This window comes from Kryptolebias marmoratus, linkage group LG15 (assembly GCF_001649575.2).
Source record: "Kryptolebias marmoratus isolate JLee-2015 linkage group LG15, ASM164957v2, whole genome shotgun sequence".
NCBI classification, from domain to species: domain Eukaryota; kingdom Metazoa; phylum Chordata; class Actinopteri; order Cyprinodontiformes; family Rivulidae; genus Kryptolebias; species Kryptolebias marmoratus.
The window spans coordinates 9,906,886-9,928,146 of NC_051444.1; the positions used below are offsets into that span (position 1 = coordinate 9,906,886).

At 41.1% G+C, this 21,261-nt stretch overlaps 4 protein-coding genes across 5 annotated transcripts; 1 reads left to right on the top strand and 3 right to left on the bottom strand.

Annotated features, from left to right (window-relative positions):
* Positions 1 to 3,521: 3,521 nt before the first annotated feature.
* On the bottom strand, positions 3,522 to 4,744 carry LOC108250634 (protein phosphatase 1 regulatory subunit 3E). Its single transcript, XM_017440614.3, has one exon. The coding sequence runs from the start codon at positions 4,438 to 4,440 to the stop codon at positions 3,556 to 3,558; it is 885 nt and encodes a 294-aa protein (XP_017296103.1). The 5' UTR covers positions 4,441 to 4,744; the 3' UTR covers positions 3,522 to 3,555.
* si:ch73-103b9.2 (uncharacterized protein LOC100150067 homolog) lies at positions 3,585 to 8,508 on the top strand. 2 transcript variants are annotated; one of them, XM_037979823.1, is made up of 4 exons: positions 3,585 to 3,714; positions 5,131 to 5,339; positions 5,428 to 5,648; positions 6,296 to 8,508. In XM_037979823.1, exons 3-4 carry the CDS (start codon positions 5,454 to 5,456, stop codon positions 7,100 to 7,102), a joined length of 1,002 nt encoding a protein of 333 aa, XP_037835751.1. In that variant the 5' UTR covers positions 3,585 to 3,714; positions 5,131 to 5,339; positions 5,428 to 5,453; the 3' UTR covers positions 7,103 to 8,508. The 2 variants fall into 2 exon arrangements, with proteins under 2 accessions (XP_037835751.1, XP_037835750.1); XM_037979822.1 differs by lacking the exon at positions 3,585 to 3,714 and adding an exon at positions 4,894 to 5,009.
* A 103-nt stretch (positions 8,509 to 8,611) lies between these two features.
* On the bottom strand, positions 8,612 to 16,593 carry atmin (ATM interactor). Its single transcript, XM_017440690.3, has 4 exons — positions 16,225 to 16,593; positions 13,504 to 13,629; positions 12,289 to 12,488; positions 8,612 to 12,204 (listed from the first exon to the last, which is right to left on the bottom strand). The coding sequence occupies exons 1-4, from the start codon at positions 16,450 to 16,452 to the stop codon at positions 10,422 to 10,424; spliced, it is 2,337 nt and encodes a 778-aa protein (XP_017296179.1). The 5' UTR covers positions 16,453 to 16,593; the 3' UTR covers positions 8,612 to 10,421.
* Positions 16,594 to 17,377: 784 nt separating this feature from the next.
* Positions 17,378 to 20,942, bottom strand: cenpn (centromere protein N). Its single transcript, XM_017441495.3, has 10 exons — positions 20,663 to 20,942; positions 20,440 to 20,485; positions 19,839 to 19,898; positions 19,529 to 19,602; positions 19,243 to 19,416; positions 19,021 to 19,122; positions 18,769 to 18,823; positions 18,567 to 18,676; positions 18,339 to 18,462; positions 17,378 to 17,832 (listed from the first exon to the last, which is right to left on the bottom strand). The coding sequence occupies exons 1-10, from the start codon at positions 20,831 to 20,833 to the stop codon at positions 17,711 to 17,713; spliced, it is 1,038 nt and encodes a 345-aa protein (XP_017296984.1). The 5' UTR covers positions 20,834 to 20,942; the 3' UTR covers positions 17,378 to 17,710.
* Between the last annotated feature and the right edge of the window lie 319 nt (positions 20,943 to 21,261).

A 21,261-nucleotide genomic window follows, 5' to 3' on the forward strand; every position in this document is an offset into this window, starting at 1 on the left:
AGCCTGCAGAAAATAAATCCCACCTCTTATCCTCCTCTCATTGCACCAGCCCTGCTTTCTGAAACTGCTCGGTATCAATTACAATCAGAAGTCATTCATGCAAAAAGCTAATAAACACAGAAATGTGTCTCAAGTTGCTTATTTTGCCCTGATATGCCGCTCAATATTATCCGGAATTCACATGCTCTAAGCTTACGTCATTCCTCACTCGGCACCTCCTACTTCTCTGCCGTGTCCTGAAATGAACTCTCAGTCTGCAGCGGAGACCAAAACAGTGAGTGTTCAGATGCACTGTTCTCACTTTCCGTTGCCCATTTCAGGATAAAAAAACAAAACAAAAAAGGCATATCCTAATTTTAGCAAAACACTTTAAAACTAAATAATATAGCTTGTCCTATCTTTTACATTAGCCTCGTGATGAATGATTTTAAAGACTAATGTAGCTTTACAAGATGATAAGAAAACAACCTTTAACCATTTACATCACTACCGCTTTCAAACGCTTTAAAATACACGAAACACGGAACAGTTACAGGAAGACATTCAGAATGAAACATTGACACATTTACATACATATCTACATATCAGTGTGTTCTGATGCAAAGTATTTTATGCACACAGATGGAACTTTAATCAAAGCACAGGCCCTTTAATTTCTTTATGATTATGCACTGATAACAACAGCACGACTGACCATGTCTATTCCTCTCTACATATTTATTAGAATTACACTCTGGTATTTGCGTCAAGAGACCCCAACACAATGTTTCTACTCTAAAATAGTCCGTCTAAAAATCCCACTTTGTTTACATGGATTATTTAGTATTGGAGGAACCTTTTCTATGCACATTTATTAAAATAAATGCTTTCTGGTAATGCACTGCACTTATACCTGAACCAAGATTTTGACTTAAAGAAACAGTTCAGAGTTTTAGGAGTGGGGTTCTGTGGAAGAATATAGAATTGAACTAAGATAGAAAGCTCATTGAACGATGTCAGTTTGGAGAAACAGAGTTTAATTCTGACCAGACTGATGAGCTAATGGCTAGTCCGAGCAGAGCCAAGACCAAAGTGGTTTGCTGTCATCTTACAATAACTCCAATTTCAAAGATTTTATAGTGGCTCACGTGAATGCTGTTTTATAGGACTTTACATAGCCAACAATTTTGCATTACACGATCATTATAACAAAAATATTGTGATTTTTCCACAGGAAGTGCGACAGCCAGCTGCTGTTGCTGCTATTTGTGCTTGCAAACAACCATAATATTTTGTTTAAATAACAGTGCAATGTGAAATTAGCTTCCGTGTAAATGTTTACAAAGTAGTATTGGCATGAAATGCTATAAGATCTTTGACCTGGGTGTTACCAACACCTTGATTCCTGCCCCGATCAGACCACCTTCTACCTCGTCAATCAGTCATTAAATACAGTTTCTCCAAACTGAGGCCATTCAGAGCTATGTGCAACAGGTGAAACACTTTTTATAACCTTTCCACAGAATCCCACTTCAAAAGATCGGAACTATCACTTTTGGCAGACAAAATGGAATATCCACCTATTTACAAACGACACAAAACTGGAAAAACCATACAACAAGCGTTGCCATGTTTTACATCTGAAATCATTTGAATAAGCAGATGAGACAAATGTTCTTTACATTAAAAAAACAACAGCTTTGTGTTAGCAGATATAAAACTTTATCAACTCATCAACTGCAACTATCGGCTCGAGCCTTGTACTTCTCTGACACATGCCAAAGCTGTAGACAAACGCCTCTGATGGATTCACCATGGAACCGCTCCAAAACCTAAGTGGTTTACAGGAATAGTCTCCATCCACATACCAGTCTCATTCAATGGAAAGCATCCCTCTGAGGCCATGCTGATGTAAACAAAGGCAAAGGTTACGCTCTGATTTACAGACAAGAGCGCTGGAATTAAAAGCAGGCTGCCTGTTCCTCAACTTCCTGACGTCTCAGTCTTCGACCTGCTCTCCAACGCTGACGTTATGAGCAGGGGTGAGAAAGCAAGATGAATATTTACATTCAAGTAAACCTACAATTTTTGTCATTGTAAAAACAAAGCGTGTGCACAATGAAACGGAGCAGATTCTTCAAAGTGCAGTCTGTGGCTACAGGATGACAATGAAGAACCGGGGAAAAAATTGCACCAAAGGAATAGTCCTTTTTCAGTCAGCAGGGTTGCTCATGTTTTTGGTCATGTGTTTGGAGTGCAAAGAGCAGCACAGTAGACACAAAGTGATGACTATCGAGTACCTCTTGATCAGCAGAAGCTGTTTAAACAGTCATCTGTAATAGCTACTTTGTCTATAGACAGATCTGCTCTGTGAAAAATAGTTACTCAGTGCAAATAGGAGCCTATAATAAATTTAATAAGCTTTCTTTATAATCAATAATAGACTTTTGTTTAAATGTAAAAAATAATAGTATAGATAGCCTCTTCTATTACAATAGACCTGAACGAGAAAAAGTTCACAAAGTAATGTGAGGTAAACCTAACTTTTCAATTAGCTAGGGAGTTCAGTCAGTGGAAAACAACAAATCTCAAGGCATTGCACATGTGATGACTCCCATTCTTCCATTCTTTACGAACACAGCGCTTACAGTTTTAGGGTTACATGGATTTACGCGGCCCCATGTTTTGTTTCTCCTCTTGAACGTGAACAGCATGGGTTTTGTTTTTCCAATTTCTGCTGCAGGAAATCTGCAAGGGTAGGACAGCAGCGAACGTGGAACATAAAGGCATTTTGCTGTTGTTGTTTTTGACAATGTAAGCTGTTCTTATTTAAGCATTTTCAAATGTAAGCTTACTGATGGTGAGCCAATGTTTTTATTTATTGTGTTCGAATAAAAAATAAAAAGAATCACTTCCTACATAATGGCTTAGAATAAGGCATTTAAATGTAATCACTTAGGAAATATACTCCTTCTGTATATAAAATATTCGTTTTAATTATAGTTCTTATAATATATATATATATATTATATTATATTATTTATTTTAAATTTATGTCTTTTGCTTCAGGTTGTAGCTATGTGTTTCCCTCTGAGTGAAAGGAAATCACTGGAGGACCATGAACGTAGATAAACAGCGACGCCCTCTGCATCCAAAGAAATCAACGTGAATGCGCACATGCAAAACAATGTGACATTTGGAGAAACACACCACGCCATCAACTGAATTTGTACAACCTCTCCTGAAATGAGTGCTGGAAGCCAGAAGCAGGCATTGCCCCGCGCTCCCCCCCCCCNCAGCCAGAGGCCGGCCTTGCCCCGCCCTCCCCCCCCCCGTGGTACATTATGTAATGCGAGCGCGCAGCTCCTCTCCCAAAAGGCACCGAGCTGCGCCCGAGCCCCGACATCCCAGCCGACTGGGATCCGCTCTGAAAACAAGGGAAAGCCTTTTTGAAAATATGTCATGGGTCAGAAATTTTCTGTCGCAGCTGAGGGTGGCAGAAAAATAAAAAAAAGCCAAACATTTAACAGGCTACAGTCAAAAGTGAGGTACCCGGGGACCAGTGCGCGCAAATGTTCAGATGAAGTGAATCCATCCGTTTTCCCATTCCCGAGGTGGAGACATCTTCAGCTGATGGCGTCGCACTTTGTAGTTGTTCCCATTGTTATTGTCCCAGAACTCCTGCCCCCCCACGCAGTATTTGATCGCGAACTGCAACGTGCCGCCGTTGTCAAGGTAGGTGGGCATAACAATCTTGAAACAAAATTTGTCGGTGTCCCCGTTGCTCGAGTCGGGGACATACGTGGCCAGACTGTCCATGAATGTGATCCAGTTGTTCAGGGAATACCGCAAAGAGACGCTCTTCTCAAAAGCCATGTTCAGGACGCGCACAAAGCCGGAGAGGCTGAATTCGTCTGTTTCCACCGTCTCCAGCAGCACCTTCACCTCCCGGACCTTCTGCTCGAAGCCCGGCAGCGTGCCCGGGTTCGTGAACTGCAGCTCCATGAACACAGACTGGGACGGAGCCCGGGGGAACTTGGTGTTCAGTTGATGGAGGGTTCCTTTGGGCAATTTCGCCAGTATGCGCTCCGGCACCTCCGGGTCGTCCGCATCGTCGAAATGCTTCACCGAGATGAGCTCCAGACCCAGCGAGTCGGCGAAGCGGACCTTCTTCTGGCTGGTCGGGCTTCTGCTGCGGGCGATCTCCAACTTGGCTCTCTCAGACGGCGTGGGGAGCGACTTGCATCTCCGGCGAAGGTTTGGACTCTGCGGCGTCTTGAGGAAAATCTCCCTGCCGCGGGGCCTCTCGTCCACCACGGGGCTCTCCATGGGCTCGCAGGAGCCGTTCACCACGTCCAGGTCCTCGCCGTCCTCGAGCCTCGGGTTGGCCGCCGTCAGGCTCCCGAACAGCCCGGCTATGCAGCTGTAGTTCCGCGGCAGGCAGTTCTTCGGAGGCAGCATGACCGCGGCACGGCGCTCGGACTCCCGCTCTCGAAAGCACGCCACAGCTCCTGCACTGCGGAGCCGAAGGTGGTCGTGATGAAGCGAGACCTGCGAGTCAGGACATGGAGCCTTCAGGTGGCAGTGTCTCTCTCCGGGATAGGTGCTCCGATTGCGTCAGAGACGGACACGCCTTCGCCCTGGACCAATAACGCGGGCTGTTGTTGTTCGGCAGCTGAGCGCAAGGTTGTTGCTGCGGATAGGTCACCGTAAACACGCACGCTCCGCTCGCATCAGGACCGATGAATCAGAACTACCTTCTTTAGTTGCGTTTTGAAGAAGAAAACGCATCCTGTCGTCCTCCTCACACCCCGCCTTCCTGGCTGTTCTGTGTCTGCAGTCTACGTGCAGAAGTGAGGGTTGCAACTAACCAAAATGGTTTCCTCCTTTTCTCACCGATAAGCCGGTCAACTTCCTCTTTCTCACGTATTGAAGCACCATAGCTCACACGTCACAACTCAGCGCATTTCACAAATAGCCTATATGAGAATATATCTGTGATGTGGCAAAAATAAAAGCGCATTCAAGCTGTGCGTAATTATTATTATTATATTTTCAAATTATTATTATTTCACTAATTTCGTCGCTGTGTCGTTAACGTGTACTTTGAGCAGCCTACGGTGTATTTTCCATATTTATTGTCCAACACAGAAACCTCGGGGTATCTGCAGCAGGCGCTCGTGCAACCCTCCCATTTTCTTGACGTCACTCCTTCCCCTTCGAGCCTCCAGCGTTACCATGGCGACGGCGTTACAGCTGCTCGCTCCCTGAAGGCATTCACTGCCTCCTCCGCTGCTGTTCTGGGAGAATTACTACCAGTTTTTTTGTGAATGGTCGGTGATTCAGAATGAATCATTTTGGTAAGTTCATAAACTTTTTTTTTCTTTTCTTTCACCTCCTCCTTGTTTATAAGCAAACTTCACCTGAAGAACGCCTGTCCTTTCATAGGGTTCAACACCACCTGAGCGTAGAGCATGTTGAGCCAGCGAGCAGGTGATGAGGCAGCCGAGAACAGAGAGGGCAGGGAGCTGTCATCACAGGAGAACACGGCGGCGCCAAAAGAGACGCCGAGGAGACACATCGATGCCCTCCTGGACATCAGTGAGGAGAACTTCATGAAAGAACTGGAGGCGTATGAGTATCAAGGTTACTCTGGTTGGGAAGACGATGTAAGTGGATCAGCTCACTGCAAGGTTTTCTCCTGCGTGTCTTTATTTGGGTTAGTTGTGCCCGCACCACATGTTGGACAAGTTAGAAAATAACAGGAAAAATACTAATGCTGTATATCTACAGTGGTGCACTGAAATTTGTGAACCTTCTAAGATACTTCCTGTTGTACATTTTCATTATTTTCATCCTGTGCAGTAGGATACCACCTATCTGAAATTCTGCATATAGTTAAGTCATATCTATACAGAAATATTGAATTATTCATGAAATTTCAAGTGCCAATTCATTTTACTCTGTTTTACTGTTATATTTAAAAATGCTTACATTATTATAATTTTGGATATTAGGTTAGAGCAGTTCAGGCCTATTTATTATCACATTTCAATGCATCATATAGCAGAAAAATTAGAGTTAACTCTTCCATAAAGCGATTTTTCTAGCAGGCCAGTTTTTATAACACTAAAGCCTTGGTCATAGCTTACTAAAATTTAATTATGTTAATAATTACACCTGTGGTTTTTATGCTTTAACATGCTTAGTGCATCATTTACCATCAGCATAAAAAGTAATTTACTCTTATGTGTTTTTTTATTCTTGGTATCTAAAGCTGTTACTGTGTTTAACATTATATTTGGCTTGACATCAGGTTTGGGGCTGGACCAGAGCCGCTCCACTGAGCTGCCTACTCGTGACTCAGAAGAACCATGGGAAACCAAAGCAGAAGGAGGTGGAGAATCCAACTCCTTTGTGTGTGGACTCAATAGATCCCAAAGCTGACAGCTCAGCCAGCTTCACAGAGCAGCAGAGGGAGTCTCATGTTGGCCCGTCTAATTGTAAGAAATCTGTGTCAGCGAATGAGCAAATAGACTCTTGGGGTCCAAGGGAATGGCCTGCCTTGAATGCCATGCAGGGAGACGTGACACATTTCCTTCTTAAGGAAAAAACAGAGGAAGGGCCGTTTAAAATCACACCTTTGAGGCCTTGCCATCTGTCCTCACAATACTCTATGCCAGAGAGCAGGCACGCTAAGCCCCAGAGGCACAGCCACAAGCCCACCAATAAAGTGGTCCCCATTAAGAACTTCACATTTTTACCACCTATCCAGCCACCACCGATCAGTCCCAAGGTCAGCTGCCATGTCTGCAGAGGCAAGAAGGCTCCAGATGAAGAAAACCTCTTCATGTTGCGCAGGAAAAGTGCAGCAGGATGGGCAGGAGTGGATACCGTGGCAAACTCGGACCTTTCCATTTACTCTGCAGCCCTGACCTCTAAATACCACACTTATCAACACAACCCTCATTTGTTCTTCCCTCTAAGTGTTTCTCTCCTCAAGAAGAATGAATTACTTATGTCTCCTGCACCTGACCCAGTGCACCCCACGAGCTATTCAATGGGCAGGAGCATCTCACAAGCTGTGGTGAGACCTCCTCTGCCTCCCAGGTGCCTGTTCTGAGCCAAAGACTGCCCATGTCCCATCAGCTCCATGTGGCCGAAGTTTACTATGAACAATGACAACATTCAATAAACTAAACTTTCAGGATCTCATGTAATAAGAAGGTTTATTTTGTGACACCCCACAACTGCTTTTCCTGTTTGCTGACCTGCTCCGTTGGTGACAATAACACTTACTTGTATTGCAACTGTTTCATATGCATCAGGTGTTTTTAGCAACAGGATATTACTCAAGTATGTGTTCAGCAGAGCGCTGTGTCTCAATGTTTAAGTACATATCAAAGGTTAGTGTTCTTCAAATACGTGCTTCCTCAAAGCTTCGGCGTGCAAATTATAATCTGTGAACAGAGCTAATCAGAACTCCAGATAGATTTAATCTTAAAGATAAAACACAAACATGGAAGAGAGATTGATGTAGTACTTTCACTTCAACATTTTTTCTTTGCTGTTGTAGCTTCTGAAAAGATAAATACTCCATGAAAAAGTTTGGCCAAGACATTTGATCTTCCATATTACTTTTACAATCATCTAATTTCAGCAAAATACTACAGTAAGTTTTAACAAGTGGCTGCTGTCTTAGTTTTTATGCAAGTAATAAATGACAGTTACCAGGAATAATTAGGATAGAGTGAGATTTAGAAGACCAGGGATGGGACAGACTGTACATGAAATCACCGAAAAACAAAACAAAAAAATTGGACCTTTAAAAACTCTCTAGAAAATTAACTGAATCTGAAATGGCCCAGTGGTGTAGGGATGTCTTATCTGTTGGAGAAATAAAACTCTTTACAAAGCTAAAGAAGTAAAAGAATTGCTGACTGTATTATGGTGTGTAATGACAAGAGGGAGCATTAAAATGTGCAGCTCCACGTCTTTAGGGTTGACCTTTATTTTGTACCGACCTCCTTCCCACAAATGGTTTTGCCGCTGCTCTTGTTCCCTAGCAACAATGCAACTACCTCATAAGAAGTGCTGCTGTGTTCTTGCTTTACAGTCTGTGATGTTGAAATTTAAATGCCTCCCAAGACTTCAGTACTTCATCGTCTCTATAAAGTTGCTTTTTTTATGGGATGTCTCTGGGAGATTGAGGATGGAGCCCAGGCTATGCAGTGTTTATCGTAAACCAACCACAAGTCATATTAGTTTTCAAACTGCAGTCAGTAAGTGCAACACTGTTTCAACTGGGAAGATATCAATAGATTTTATATAACTTATTGGTTTTTATCACAGGTAATTTAAAAAATAAAATAATTTTGACCAAAAAATAAAAATGGTATTGTTTCAATGTCAAAAACAAATGGACAAAATGCCTAATTTAATAAGTGTGTTAACTACAAAACATTTTATATTTAGCTCCTGGCATCTATTTTGAGCCTAAAGGAACAAAGCTGTGAACATTAAAAGGATTGTGAGTTTTTGTACACTCCTAACCATAAAGCAGAAAATTTTGTCCTTAATAAATGCATTGTTTATATTTTAATACATGACCAAAAAAGAAGAAAATTCCAAACACTTTATAGCGTTTTATTGACCTCTGCAATGTAGCTCCAACAAATAATCAAGGCAACCGTTAATTCTACACATACAGGCAACTGAAACTAAATTCTGCTTAACAAATATTGTGCATGCGGTCTCTCACAGGGAGGTAAAAAGTAACGTTAATGACATTAAGACCAACAAAGCTTTCACACTTGTGTCTGAACGAAGGCCCTTCACTGTTGCTCTAAACCTGCAGGAAGCAGAAATGTCTTTTCTGAACAAATCCTGGAAGTGAAAATCTCAAAGCAATAAATTTGAGTAATAAAAACAACAACCTTATGACGAGGAAATATCCATCAACTAGTTGGACATGGTGCAAAAACAGAGCATATTGGACACACTGTCATTTTCTGTACATTCTTCAGTTTTCACAAATATTTAACAAAAAAACAAACCACCTGTCCATGAAAATAATGAGATGGAATCAAAAAGATTCTATTAATATGATGCATAGCAATCACTTTATGTGACAGACCATAAATATTTCCATAGAAAATATGAAAAACAACTAGGAAGACTCCAGTTTATCATGCAACCATGTTGAAAACACGAGGACAAACCAGAGTAAACATGCAACAGGAGGACAAAATGGGTTGTGACATTTCTTCATTAATTGTTTTTTAAAATGTTTTCTAGAATAAATAAAATAATGATCTTAAAGCAGCAACTTATTTAAACCAGAACTAAAGTTAATACTTGGAATAAGGCACCAACAAAACAAAAACAAGGCTTGTGGCTCTATGTTCCCTTGTAAAACAGTTTTTATGTAGTGCCTTTGAGGTAACAGAGTTCCAACAGTTTAACAAAAAAAAAGGTTAAATTTAGCCACTTGGGAAAGAAAAATAAAGTTAAAATAGGGTCTTCATAAGTTATATATGAGATAACCAAGCAGTGAAGACATGGAGTAACAGAGCTAATTCTAAATTGTGACATGACGTTGCTGATCCATTCAGCACAGGTTGCTGCTGCAGTATACTTTTACACACAGCTAATAAATAAGTAAAAGTCAGTGACAGCCAAACCTGCTTACTGACTTGGATTGATCAGCTAGAAGCAAAAAAACAAAACAAAAAAAAATGACACGTTCTTTTTCTTACAACAACAAACTTCACAATCACATTTAAATGAAAGCTGTGCTAGAACTTTTTTTTAAAACTTGTGCCATAACTGTAAGTCTATCTGTATAGTTCAGAAACATCCTAACAATTCTGAACAAAAGAACGTTATACTCCAAAAGGCTTTGTTTGGAAAAACTAAAACTCTCGCTGGTCATGTTTTCCACCCTCTTCAAAAGGTTGCAAAATCTAATTCAGAGTTAAAAGTTTGTTTAAAAAAAAAAACAAAAAACATGCATGGATATTTTAAAAGTTCAGATGCACAGGCACAACCATGATGGTGCTGCTGACCTCTTAAACAACCCATGCTTGTTTTTTATGTAAACAAACTGGACAATATTGTTGACTGTACAGCTGAGATGCAAATATGTCAAAAAAGCTTTTTTTTTTAAAATTGCTTAAAAACAATTTTACAACTTAACTGCTCATAAGAACCAAACAACATTTTACACCAAAATATACATATGGCATTTCAGACAAGACACATACAATGTTATTCCGTGTGCAAATAAATACGTAAACTTTTACAGGAGCTAATAAATCATGCCCGCTGAGCTAATAAAGTGCAGCAAAAACTGTCAAGGATGTATACTTGGAAACACTTTTGGACATTATGCCCCAGTGGAATGGTCAAATGGCCAGTTGGCTAAAGGTTCACTAAGACTTTCAGCTGTTGGGTTTGTCAGGCTGCTGAAAGAGAGCGTAAAGCTCCTCGCACGTCTGGGTTTCCACAGAGCTAAAATGTGACTCCATATTCCACGCCAGGTCTGCTGACAAGAAGTCATCCATGACAGTTTGGGTTTCATTGCTGGTAAGGAAAAGTTGTCCCAGGCCTTCTGCCTGGCTCGTGACAGTCTGAGTTTCGGTGCTGTTCAGCATCCTTGCAGGCTCACCTTGACCTACATGTGTGTGTGAGGAGGGACCCGAGGCAAATGAAGGGAGATCCGTCTGTGTTTCAGTATCTGACGACTCCGTGCTGATTGAAAAGCTTGAATGTCGCAGGATGCTCAAGGGCATGCCACGTCCAGCGTTTAGCAGGAAATTGAGGTCAGTCTGAGTCTGAGTGTCAAAGAGCTCAAGGTCACTGGCTTGGGTTCGACTTTGTCCCTCAGTTTGGTCCAGATCGTCCATAAGGAATAAATCCGTCTGCGTCTGAATGTCCAGAGATTCCAGTGGTGTGTCCCCACCCAGTACGCCCAGTTCACTCTCCTCTGTCTGTGTTTGAATGTGCACGGCATTAAGGAACTCCTCAAAGTCAAAGTCTATTCCATTGTTCTGCTCCTGAACAGAGCCTGGACCCGAGCCGCAGCCCGCGGAGGCCTCTGTGAGGACCTGGTGACCTGACATGCTGCTGGACAGAATGTTTTCAAGGTCATTTAACAAGGTCATTGTTTGGGTCTGGTTATCTGCCATGTTGTTTGCACCAAGCTCGCTTGTCTGCACACCAAAACACATAGCGCCTACTGATTTCGACTCTTCATATATATTTCTTCCTGCAGCACCGAGGCTGTCATTTATATCGGGTGCTGTCTGCGTGGAAACACTTAGAGACTCATTATCAAACAGATCAGAGCATGTAATAGCCTGGTCCTGAGCCCTGTCCTCTAATTGTGGCATGGCAAAGTATGTCTGTGTCTGCCTGGTTTTGTATGGGAGCACAGATGAGGGGGGGCAAGTAATTTGGCTCAGGTTTTGGCTGTCTGTCTGAGCTCCAACAGATGATGTGGATTTGGCTTGGGAGAAGAATGTCTGGGTTTCAACACTAACTGGCAGGAGGACTTGGGCACTCACACTGATGTCTGTTTGGGAGCAGGATGAAACTGAAGACTCACCCACAGAACACAACCCTAGTCCCTCTCCAACTCCAACCCCTGTGGGCGTTTTTGACAAGAAAGATTTGTCCGTTTGAATGTTGGTAGAGGTGCTCCTTCCTCGTGGTCCCGTCATGCAGCTGGTCGAGTCATCTGAACTCACAGAGTCCTGACTGACCTGCACGCCGGTGCTGATGGAACCCTGGATGGAGCGGGAAGTGGGCGCGCCATTTTCGAAAGCCAAACTTTTCCCATCGACTTGGGGCACCGCTGCTCCCGAGGTCTGTGGCAGGAGCTGAAGTGTGCTGACAGAACCGTGGCTGTCTACCGCAAGCACCACGGTCCTTAGAGTCCCACTTTCTGTAGATGGAAGGAGGACAGGCAGATGTGCCAGCTGCATCACAGGAACACTGACCAAAGCCATCTTGGGCTTCGGAAGGAGCAACTTCTGAAGACTCCTATGGGGATTGGAGTTTTGGTTAGCTGGATCGATGATGCATACAGTCGAATCAGAAGGGTGGGCAGATTCTGTCAACTCCTTAGTAGCAGGCAGAAGATGAACAATTGAATCGTTAGCCTTGACTTTTTCAGAATCACTTAAATGTTTTTCCATCTTTCGCTTTTTAACTGGAGGGACTCTGCAAAAAAAAAAAAAAAATATAAAAATGAATACCATGTTTTGGCATCAAGAAAATGCAAGCATGCATTTGGTCTATACGTGCCTGTGTTCTTTTGGAATTTCATGGCCTGTCCTGTAGATATGTGACAGCAAGGCAGCTCTGCTTGCATAGGGGCAGCCACACGTACACTCATAGGTCTTCCCACAGTCTTCTATGTGCCTCTTCAGGTCCCACTGTGTACTGTAGCCATTGCTGCATTTGGAGCACTTGTGTTTTTTCTCTGCATGCATCTTCATGTAGTGCTAAAATGATACAAATTTAAAGAATATATATATATAGAGAGAGCCAAGTCTCAAAATGGCAAACAGTGACAGATGAAAAGAAGAACAATGATAAGTAATGTTCTTGTGGGGGACCTTGGATTCTGGCATTCATGCAGATACCACCCACCTACACACTGCAACTGAGTAAGCGCTTTCTCATGGCAACAGCACTGCCTGATGGTATCAACCTCCACTAGTTAGCCTACGTGCCCCGCCATGCAGCAAAACTCAGCTCAGAAACAGCTTGATGCACATGCCCAGCAGTTAGCTCAACCAAAATCCCAGGATCCCGATCCGACTGAGCACCGTCACACTGTAAATCATCAGACCGCATCAATGGAGACCTAACCCCAAAAGTCAGAGGACCTCAGTCTGAAAGATTCTGGTAAATTAGAGAAAACCTACCAAATATCAGGCAAGCAGATTTAATGTTAGAGCTAAATTGTGCATTCAGAATACAAGAGCTTAAAAGTACAACTAGATTACATGAGTATTACAGATTGAAAATCTTCATGGGATTCCATGACTCAAAGGTAAAGTAATAAGATTTGCTTTTGCCTTTTGATTCCACCACAAATACATTTCATTGTAGAAATTTGTAAAATGTGGAAATTTCTTCTCATTGTTTTGCAGCCCTTTGATGTCTGAATAATGTTGTTATTTGTGGCAGGACAGAAACAAAAGAACAATGTAATATTAGTTCTTTGTACCTTTTTGGTTTTTACTTTCACATGCTAATACAGTATTTAGTATTGTTTGCATCATTACCCAAACCTGCCATCTGAGGGGGGCTTTAACATTTGTAAAACTGTCATATTGTGTCACACGGTTTTATGATGCTTTTACATTCAAGCGCACTAAAGAAAGTTTATCTTTGTAGTCTTTCAATGCATCTCAGCTTCGCAAAAACGGTTAAAGACAGAAATAAAAAAGGTCTTTTAGAAAGTACAAACAGGTAAATAAATTACTGCATTTCAAGAAAGAAAATGCTTACTTGCTTAACCAGTGAGAACTGGGAGAACGGTCTGTTCGGCCCCCTTGGACAGCCCTCAATGGGACAGCAGTAAAGTTTCTGAGAGCCCTTCATCTCCTTTCTGACTGTGGGGTTGACCATACCGTCCTGAAGGCGTCCATGACAGCAAGGATAAAAAACAACAACAACACACGGACATTAAAGTCTTCTTACCAATAATAACAAGTCAACAAGAATTATATAAATGTTATATTAACACAACTAATAATGTAGTGTTTTTCAGTCAGTTTAAGTCTTGAATTAGAAAATAAACATTTTTACTTTGTGTTGTAGATTTTAGCTGATAAACTACATTTCCTACTGCAACAGACCCTGCAGAGCCCATTAAGTGTTCCCTTCATAAAACAGACATTATGTTGTTTTTTTCATACAAAGATGTTCCTTTATTTGAGTGGAGGGGAGGACCACAAGCCTAAAAATAACTCCTCTATAAAAAGCATCATGCAGGAAACTATAAACCTGTACGTTCAAAAGCAGTTTTCTTCTTAATCCGAGTGAAAATATGTTTATTTTGTGCTAGACATACATGGAATTTAACAGATCTCTTTGTAACGGCTTCTCTCATGTGTTGAATTAGCTGTTTGCAAATCACATTAGTAAAAAAAATTTTTTTTTCTTTTTTATCAGAATGCTAAATTAACACTTTGTCAGAAAACAGCAGCTTCATTGAATGCCTTGCACGCATGCAACATTTTAAAAACAGCCAACGCTTGACTGGCTAAAGATAATTATTTAAATACCCTCTGCTCCATCAAAAAAGTTAGCAATTCCCAGATGCATCTTGGAATAATTATATGTTGCTGCAAACTGCCACTACAGAACCACGTGATCAGAATCTGCAGCCTACATTATTTGTCTTCAGCAAGCAGCTGAAAAAGCAAACTGAGATTCATCGTCCTTGTAACGGCAGAGCTGCCCCACAGCCTTTAAACAATGATTGCTGAGATCATTTTTTTTTCTCTCTCTGAGAAATGGCACAACACAGTGATAAGTGAGAGTAATGGTCTCTGCACCCTGCTTCTCCTTGCTGTTAAAGGTTATGGACTGAGATGCAGCGAAGAAGCAAGCTAAAACAGTCCCATTTGTTGTCCGAAAGAAGTCTGTGCCCGACTGCTCGAGCCAATGAAACTGAAACATGTTCATCCGGGAGGAAGAAGCGGTAAGAAACGTGAATGCCTCATCAGTAAATAATCTACTGATGTGCAGCAATGTAGTACAGTGTTAAAGTGTGCAGAACAGATGTAGTGGTCAACACCACGCTCTTGCAGCCTGATGCCATTATTACTTCAGAACAAGTGAGAACCTCCAAGATTGGTAACTTCATCAGCACTGGGGTATAATTACCATTGGGTACAGCGATTTCACAGAACAGGGGAAGGGCCTGTCTGTCTTTTTAACTAAATGTTTTCATCCGTGATGCCTTTAAACATGACTTGGCTTACACCTGAATCTTTAAAAGCACATCGTTCTAAATCGGCTTTTTTCTGATAAAACCAGTGAGTTCACTGGGCCCGTAAACAACCTTCTTCCCCGACCACACTGACGACGAGCTAATTCAAATTCTCACGTTCACCTGTTTCAAACAAAGAGCTTAGTCTGTTGCAGTACAAAAGACGGCCTTTGTCAGCAAAGAACTTCATTCAAGAAGGGGAAACAGTGAATTACAGCCTCCCACAGCGAGGACAGAGGAACCAGGGTCCGAGTTCAAACTTCAGTCCAAAAACTTTCATTGCCTCCACTGTAACAAAGCAAAACTCCCTCTCTCTCTCTCTCTCTCTCTCTTTTTAAAGATAGTGCATATTAAAGAGTATCAGTTTTGCATCTTGAAAAGACAGATGCAGTGTTCCTTGGCTTAAAAATGTTTGACTTGTTACGCATCTTTCTGATAATTCTTCACTGATGAAATAGAAATTGTTCTCAGAAATATGTCATATTTTTGCCACAGAAGTGACAAAACAGGTAACATGTCAGATGGTTAGTCAAATACATTACATAACATTTTGTTACAGTTGGCAGAAACAATCACTTCAGATTATTAGTTTTACAAGTTGGGTTTGTTAAAGAATTTGGTCTCAAATAAGCCACTAGCTGGAAGGCCTGTGTGCAAGGCAGCAGTTAATATGAAACATTATTTTATGTATGAGGCCCTGTTTAAGCAAAACTTATATTGATTTACTTCTTGAAGCCAGTAAAAAAAACAGATGAAGCATGCAACCTTGCAGACAGATTACAGACTGTATAAACTGAAGCAAATAGACCAAAAAAGACAGAATTGTATCAAAAGACACAGCTGCAGAATTGAAGAATAGCAATTGAATGTCTCTTTTGTTATTAATATTGTTGCCTTTTATCAGAAACAAAAAGGAGCCATGTTAATAACATTGGTACACTAATTAACCTGTAAGTTACCACAGCTTTACCAGCCAGTCACGTGATAAAAGAGGAGTAACTGATAGCACGTGAAGCTAGTTTTTGATGTAGCTAGCCGGTTAACAGTAAACTGTTCAACCTCTCACGACTAAAAACGACAGTTTTAGCAAAGGAACACTCTAAAGTGATGCAGGATGACTTGCGTTTTCCAGTTTCAGGGTGTTTCTGCACGCCGAGTTAGCCAAAGTTAGCATCGCAGTAACGCGCACCCTGGAAGGAACGCGGAGAAGAGGGGTGTAACGAGTAATTCACCTTTATTCTGTGCGACTTCACAAGATGCATGTTCAGCGCAGGTGTGTTGGGGAGAATCTTGCCACATCCCTCCACCGTGCAGAGGATGTTCGTCCTCACTTCTTTGGTCAGCTCCGGGATGGTCGGTTTTATTATTTCCTGACACTGCGACAGCGACTCTCTACGACAACTCAGGCTGTCCCTCGTCGTATTATTTCCACTACTTGTGTTCGTCGCGGAGGCGGCCATGTTTCTGTGTTGACAGTCCTTTCTGGGTTTGGCTGAAAGCCGCAGAAACAGTAGGGTTGAATGAACGAGGGCATTACTTCCCTCGGCTCTGACTGACAGGCTTCTTCTTCGTCTTCTTCTGCTTTGTAACCTAACGGCAGCGGACATCGTTTCAAGCTGTATTACCGCCCCCTCCTGGTTTGATCGGTTCACTACAATCTCTGTTCTTCAACAGCCTTAAAGGGACACTCTTTTTTTCTTCTTGACACTGAATATAATGGGAAGTGGGATGCTTACCCATAAAAATAGCACGTTAATCAGGTTACAGTGACCAATCCTTAATCTGCTCATAATTATTTCCGCTCTCCTATGGGACCTTCTGTTCTTTATCACTTAATTTTGAATCTTTGGGGGTCGTCTTCTTGGCTCACTGTAGCTCCTGTTGTTTTATTGTCAGACACCAACTAGCATTTCTAATTCTACCAATGTAACTTTTTTCAGACTAAATGCATCAAGTTTGTCTTCTGTTAAATTTCATGTAGCAGGTCTAAATCCTGAGCAGTTTGTACATTTTGTACCAAACAATTAGACATCTCCAGTGCTGATAATTTGTCACTAGGTTTATGAGTGCTAATTGTTTATGAAATTTATTATTTCTGCTAATGAAGAAATCAAAGTAAGTACAGCAGGATGTTCAGATTATCTTATTTTTTTTGTCCCTTCTCCATTAAGACAGGTGCTAATAAAATATGAAACTTATTTTTGGAGGACTGGTTTACCAGTCTTTAAAGGTTTGGAGTGTTTTAAAGTGAAAAGTAAAATAACAAACATGTATTAGTTTGTTTAAAGACAGGGGACCTGGTTCTGAGCTCGTCCACCATGTGCTGCACCCCACATCATCCATCATTGTTTACATCCTGGCAAAACCAAATTTAAAGCATTAATCTTTAAACTTCTATAATCTTTATTAAAATAATCAAGAAACAGGAAAACATAGAAAGACAAATCTACGATGAAAGCACCTTAATACAAACTCTGAGCAGCTGATTTATTTGCAAAAGGGGCATTCAGCCACCACAAAGAAATTAATTACACATAAAAGAGTTAATAAAATGACTGAATGAAACAGTAATACTTTCAAAAACAGTCCAGACTAATATGACGTTTTCCCATCAATAACAATATCCCTGATAAAATATATTAAACTATTGTTGGACAGGAAATGTTAGAAATGGGAGCGGAGAGCAGTGAATTGTTGGAGTCGGAGGCCAGTCGTCAATCAGATCTGAGGCTGTTGAGCTCGTGAGGCGGCACCAGGAGCGTTGTCTGTGATCACAAAATAATTCCTTCCTTTTAAAGGAATAGATGACAGCAAGGGTGTGACAGGGGTTGAGGCAAGTCCTAAAAAACCCAGAAAAAATACAGAAAACTAACTGTTAAAACAGTACAATCATAGATGGAAGTGGAACTTATGACTTATAAAAACACGTCACAACTACAGGTCTGTTTCAGCACACAGGCTACTACTGTTCAGAAAAAAAGAACTAATATATCTATTTTTTGTCTTAAAAAACCCATCTCAATTCCCACTGATTCAAAAAGAACATTTTTATTTATTCCTGAGAAGGAGAAGTTGAATGGTGTTTTAAAACAACGCAAACACAAATAAAAAGCACTTCTTTTTCGTGAAAAGTATACAAGTTAAATGACACAATTAATAAAACAACTTCTGGGCATAAAAAAGCTAAACAATGAATAGTTCATTAAGAATAAAAGATGGATGAAGAACGTGCGCCCTCTTGTGGGCAATCACGGAGCTGCCTGTAGCAATTCACACGCTGTCTACAAATAAAATAATTTTTAAGGTCCAGAGTCCTTCATGACTGCAGCTAATCAATTCTCAGCACCTGAAGCAGCACAGTGCCTGAGTGACTCCAGGAGGTTGGTGCTTGAAAATTTGACGACACATCTGAAAGGTTCGTCCCGCTCCGTCATGGCCACATTGGTGGGGTCTTTAAACTTTGTCTCCATCTGAAGAAAGAATCACACGACACATAAAACAGGACGGTTAGGTTCTGCCCTAAGGTACAGTAGGGCAGCAACTTTGACTGGTATTTAACGGGTTTTCAGTGTACCTTATAGACGGCAAACTGCAGCTCAGGCAGCGTCCCGTCACCAAAGGCTTCGCCTGCCATCCGGTGTCTGTTTGCTGAAGCTTCAGCGTGTTCTCTTTCTATGTTCAGGTCTACACCAACAAAAGCAAACAGTCAGTCATAACCCAGAAACGACCCAAACGTAAGAGAAGATTCAGGTTTTTTTTATTTTTACAGAACATACTTGAAAGAGTTTGATTGTTCTCTGCCAGAGGGCTGGGATACTTCGTGGGAAACACCTTCATTAAAAACAAAAACAAAAAAAGGCTAAATCCAAGCAAAAAATAAAACTTTCAGTGAACCTAAATGGATAAAGCAGTTGACCCTTTTAGTCTTTATCAAAGCCACACATTTGACAGTGACGGCAGTCTGTAAAATAGTGAGAAATAAAAATCCATTTTTAACTAAGAGAGGAAAATAAACTGAAAAGACTGACTTGTTGATATTCCTTCATCAGCAGGTCCCTGATGGCAGTCAGCTTCCGTCCACTGAGGTTAGCATCCTTAATCGCTAGGTGTCTCGTGGAAAAAGTCAAGGCCTGCAACGAAAGCCCCACTGTCTTAGAAAGACAACACACACGCGCACACACACACACACACACAGCAGCCTCCTGCCATCTACACATAAAAGAACAGAACTAAACAACAACTCTCCTCACCTGTAACAGCAGAGGCTTCAGCTTTGAAGTCAGGCTGCTCACAAAAATGTAAGGCGACTGCAGCTGATGGACGACATATGTTGGTTTCAGGTGGTTTGGCCGTGAGAAGCTGTCCCCCCAGGCGATCCGGATCCAAACAGCTTGATCTGTGTGCTTCTTGATTTTCACCGACACCTTCCGTGTACAGCAAAACGCATAGTTTCCATTGACTTTATCGCGTTAAAACACAAACGTGCTCACGGTGTCCTTCAGAAGGCGCATAAACCAAAAGGACCGTCCGGCTTACATTTCTTTTCAGCTCACGGAGGTGGCTTTTAAACTGCTCCTGGAACTGCAGCAGATCCACAGACTGAGCATCATCTAGAAAAAAAATAAAAAAATAATAATACATGAATTAAATTTAAACAAACATAAAAATAAACACAGAAATAAGCTGTTGCATAAATTAGGCTATACTGAAAATATAAAACACATTAAGTGATATACAAAAACTACACTTAAAATTTACTAAGGATTTTTACAGTTTTTTGTTATCCCGCTGGTTAATTGATTAATTTGTTTCATCTTGAAAACAGCACAGTCTTTTTCTGACATACCTTCAGGGTCCACGAGCTGGAAGGTGTACCACATTCCCTGGTTTGGATTCTCGATGACAACTAAGACAATCAAACCAAAGTTACATGAGAGGACGCACTGGACCGCTGGTAATGAGCCACTTTCTTTTTTTGACACAGGTTAATTCCTGATATGGTCTGTCTGACCCTCAACTTGTGTCTTAATGAACAAAACCTCTTTTTTGAACTCTTGAAAAGGTCAGATGCCTCTCTACAAGGTTTGTGACCAAGGAAAACAGCTGAATACAGTAATTACTGTATTTATATTTATTCATGAGGACTGCTTTAATGATGAGCCTTCTTTGCGTTTTACGCAACCATTTTTAGCCAACATAATGGGTCAATTCCAAGCACACTGACGTAGATTGTTGTTTAATGATGATACACATCAATTGATAAACTGGCAGACCTTCTTCTCCTTAGTGAGAAATAGTTACAACAAATTTATTAATTAGAAACTTTAAAGCTTTACACTGGTAGCAAAGAAACAGAGTTAGCAAACTAAAATTAAACAGGGATGACAATGTCTGGGAGTACTTTTATTTGTTAATGTTTTTTAACCCCCCTCAAAATGTGTACTTACGTATCATTTCGAGTTCTGTGATGTGTTTCATTTTGAATTCATTTTCCTATGAGTAAAAATAAGTGTTAAAACTGACACGTCCACAGCAACAACAGATACGTTATTTAGTGATTTAACTCATAACTTTGCACTACATGGCTAAAGGAAATGTTTAAAATTCAGTACACACTGCGTTTGAAAGTCAACTTGTAACATATCGTATATGACAAAAGGTTTCGCTAACCTTACAAGCGTCCACTAGTTTTTCTATCAACGCCCATTTTGGTTCGGTGAAATCCACGGATCGTCGCTGCGCTGCGGTCAGACGGTCCCACTTTTCCAACGTTGCTTTTAGCTTCTCAGTCGGAGTCCGTCGAACGATTCGCTGCAGTAACCGTGTCGCAGACTCATCCATGTTTGTTAAAAAAATACAGCAAATCTGTTTGTTTAAACCTGTAAAAGTAAAGAGACAGCAACCGAAGAAACCGCCTGCACCAACGGAAAATGAATCAACCAATCAGACGTCGACAAAGAGCTGCGCTTTCTTCCTGTCGCGCCCTCTGCTGTGTTGGAGTGGTATTACCTCTGTTGATTAGGAAGTTCGTATTAATCACACTGTTAATATATTCACATTCTGTCTGCCACATACGAAATTATTCAACGCAGCTAAGTGTAAGCGTTTTTTCCTGAACACTAACATAAAAAACATTGAAATAAAAAATTTATTTTAGTGTTAATAAAATTGTAACTAAATATGTAGAACTGCTGTTTGGGTTTGTTAGTTCTGTTTTGGCATTTCTTTGGAGTCAACCTAGATAAATAAAAATAATGCATCTATTTACC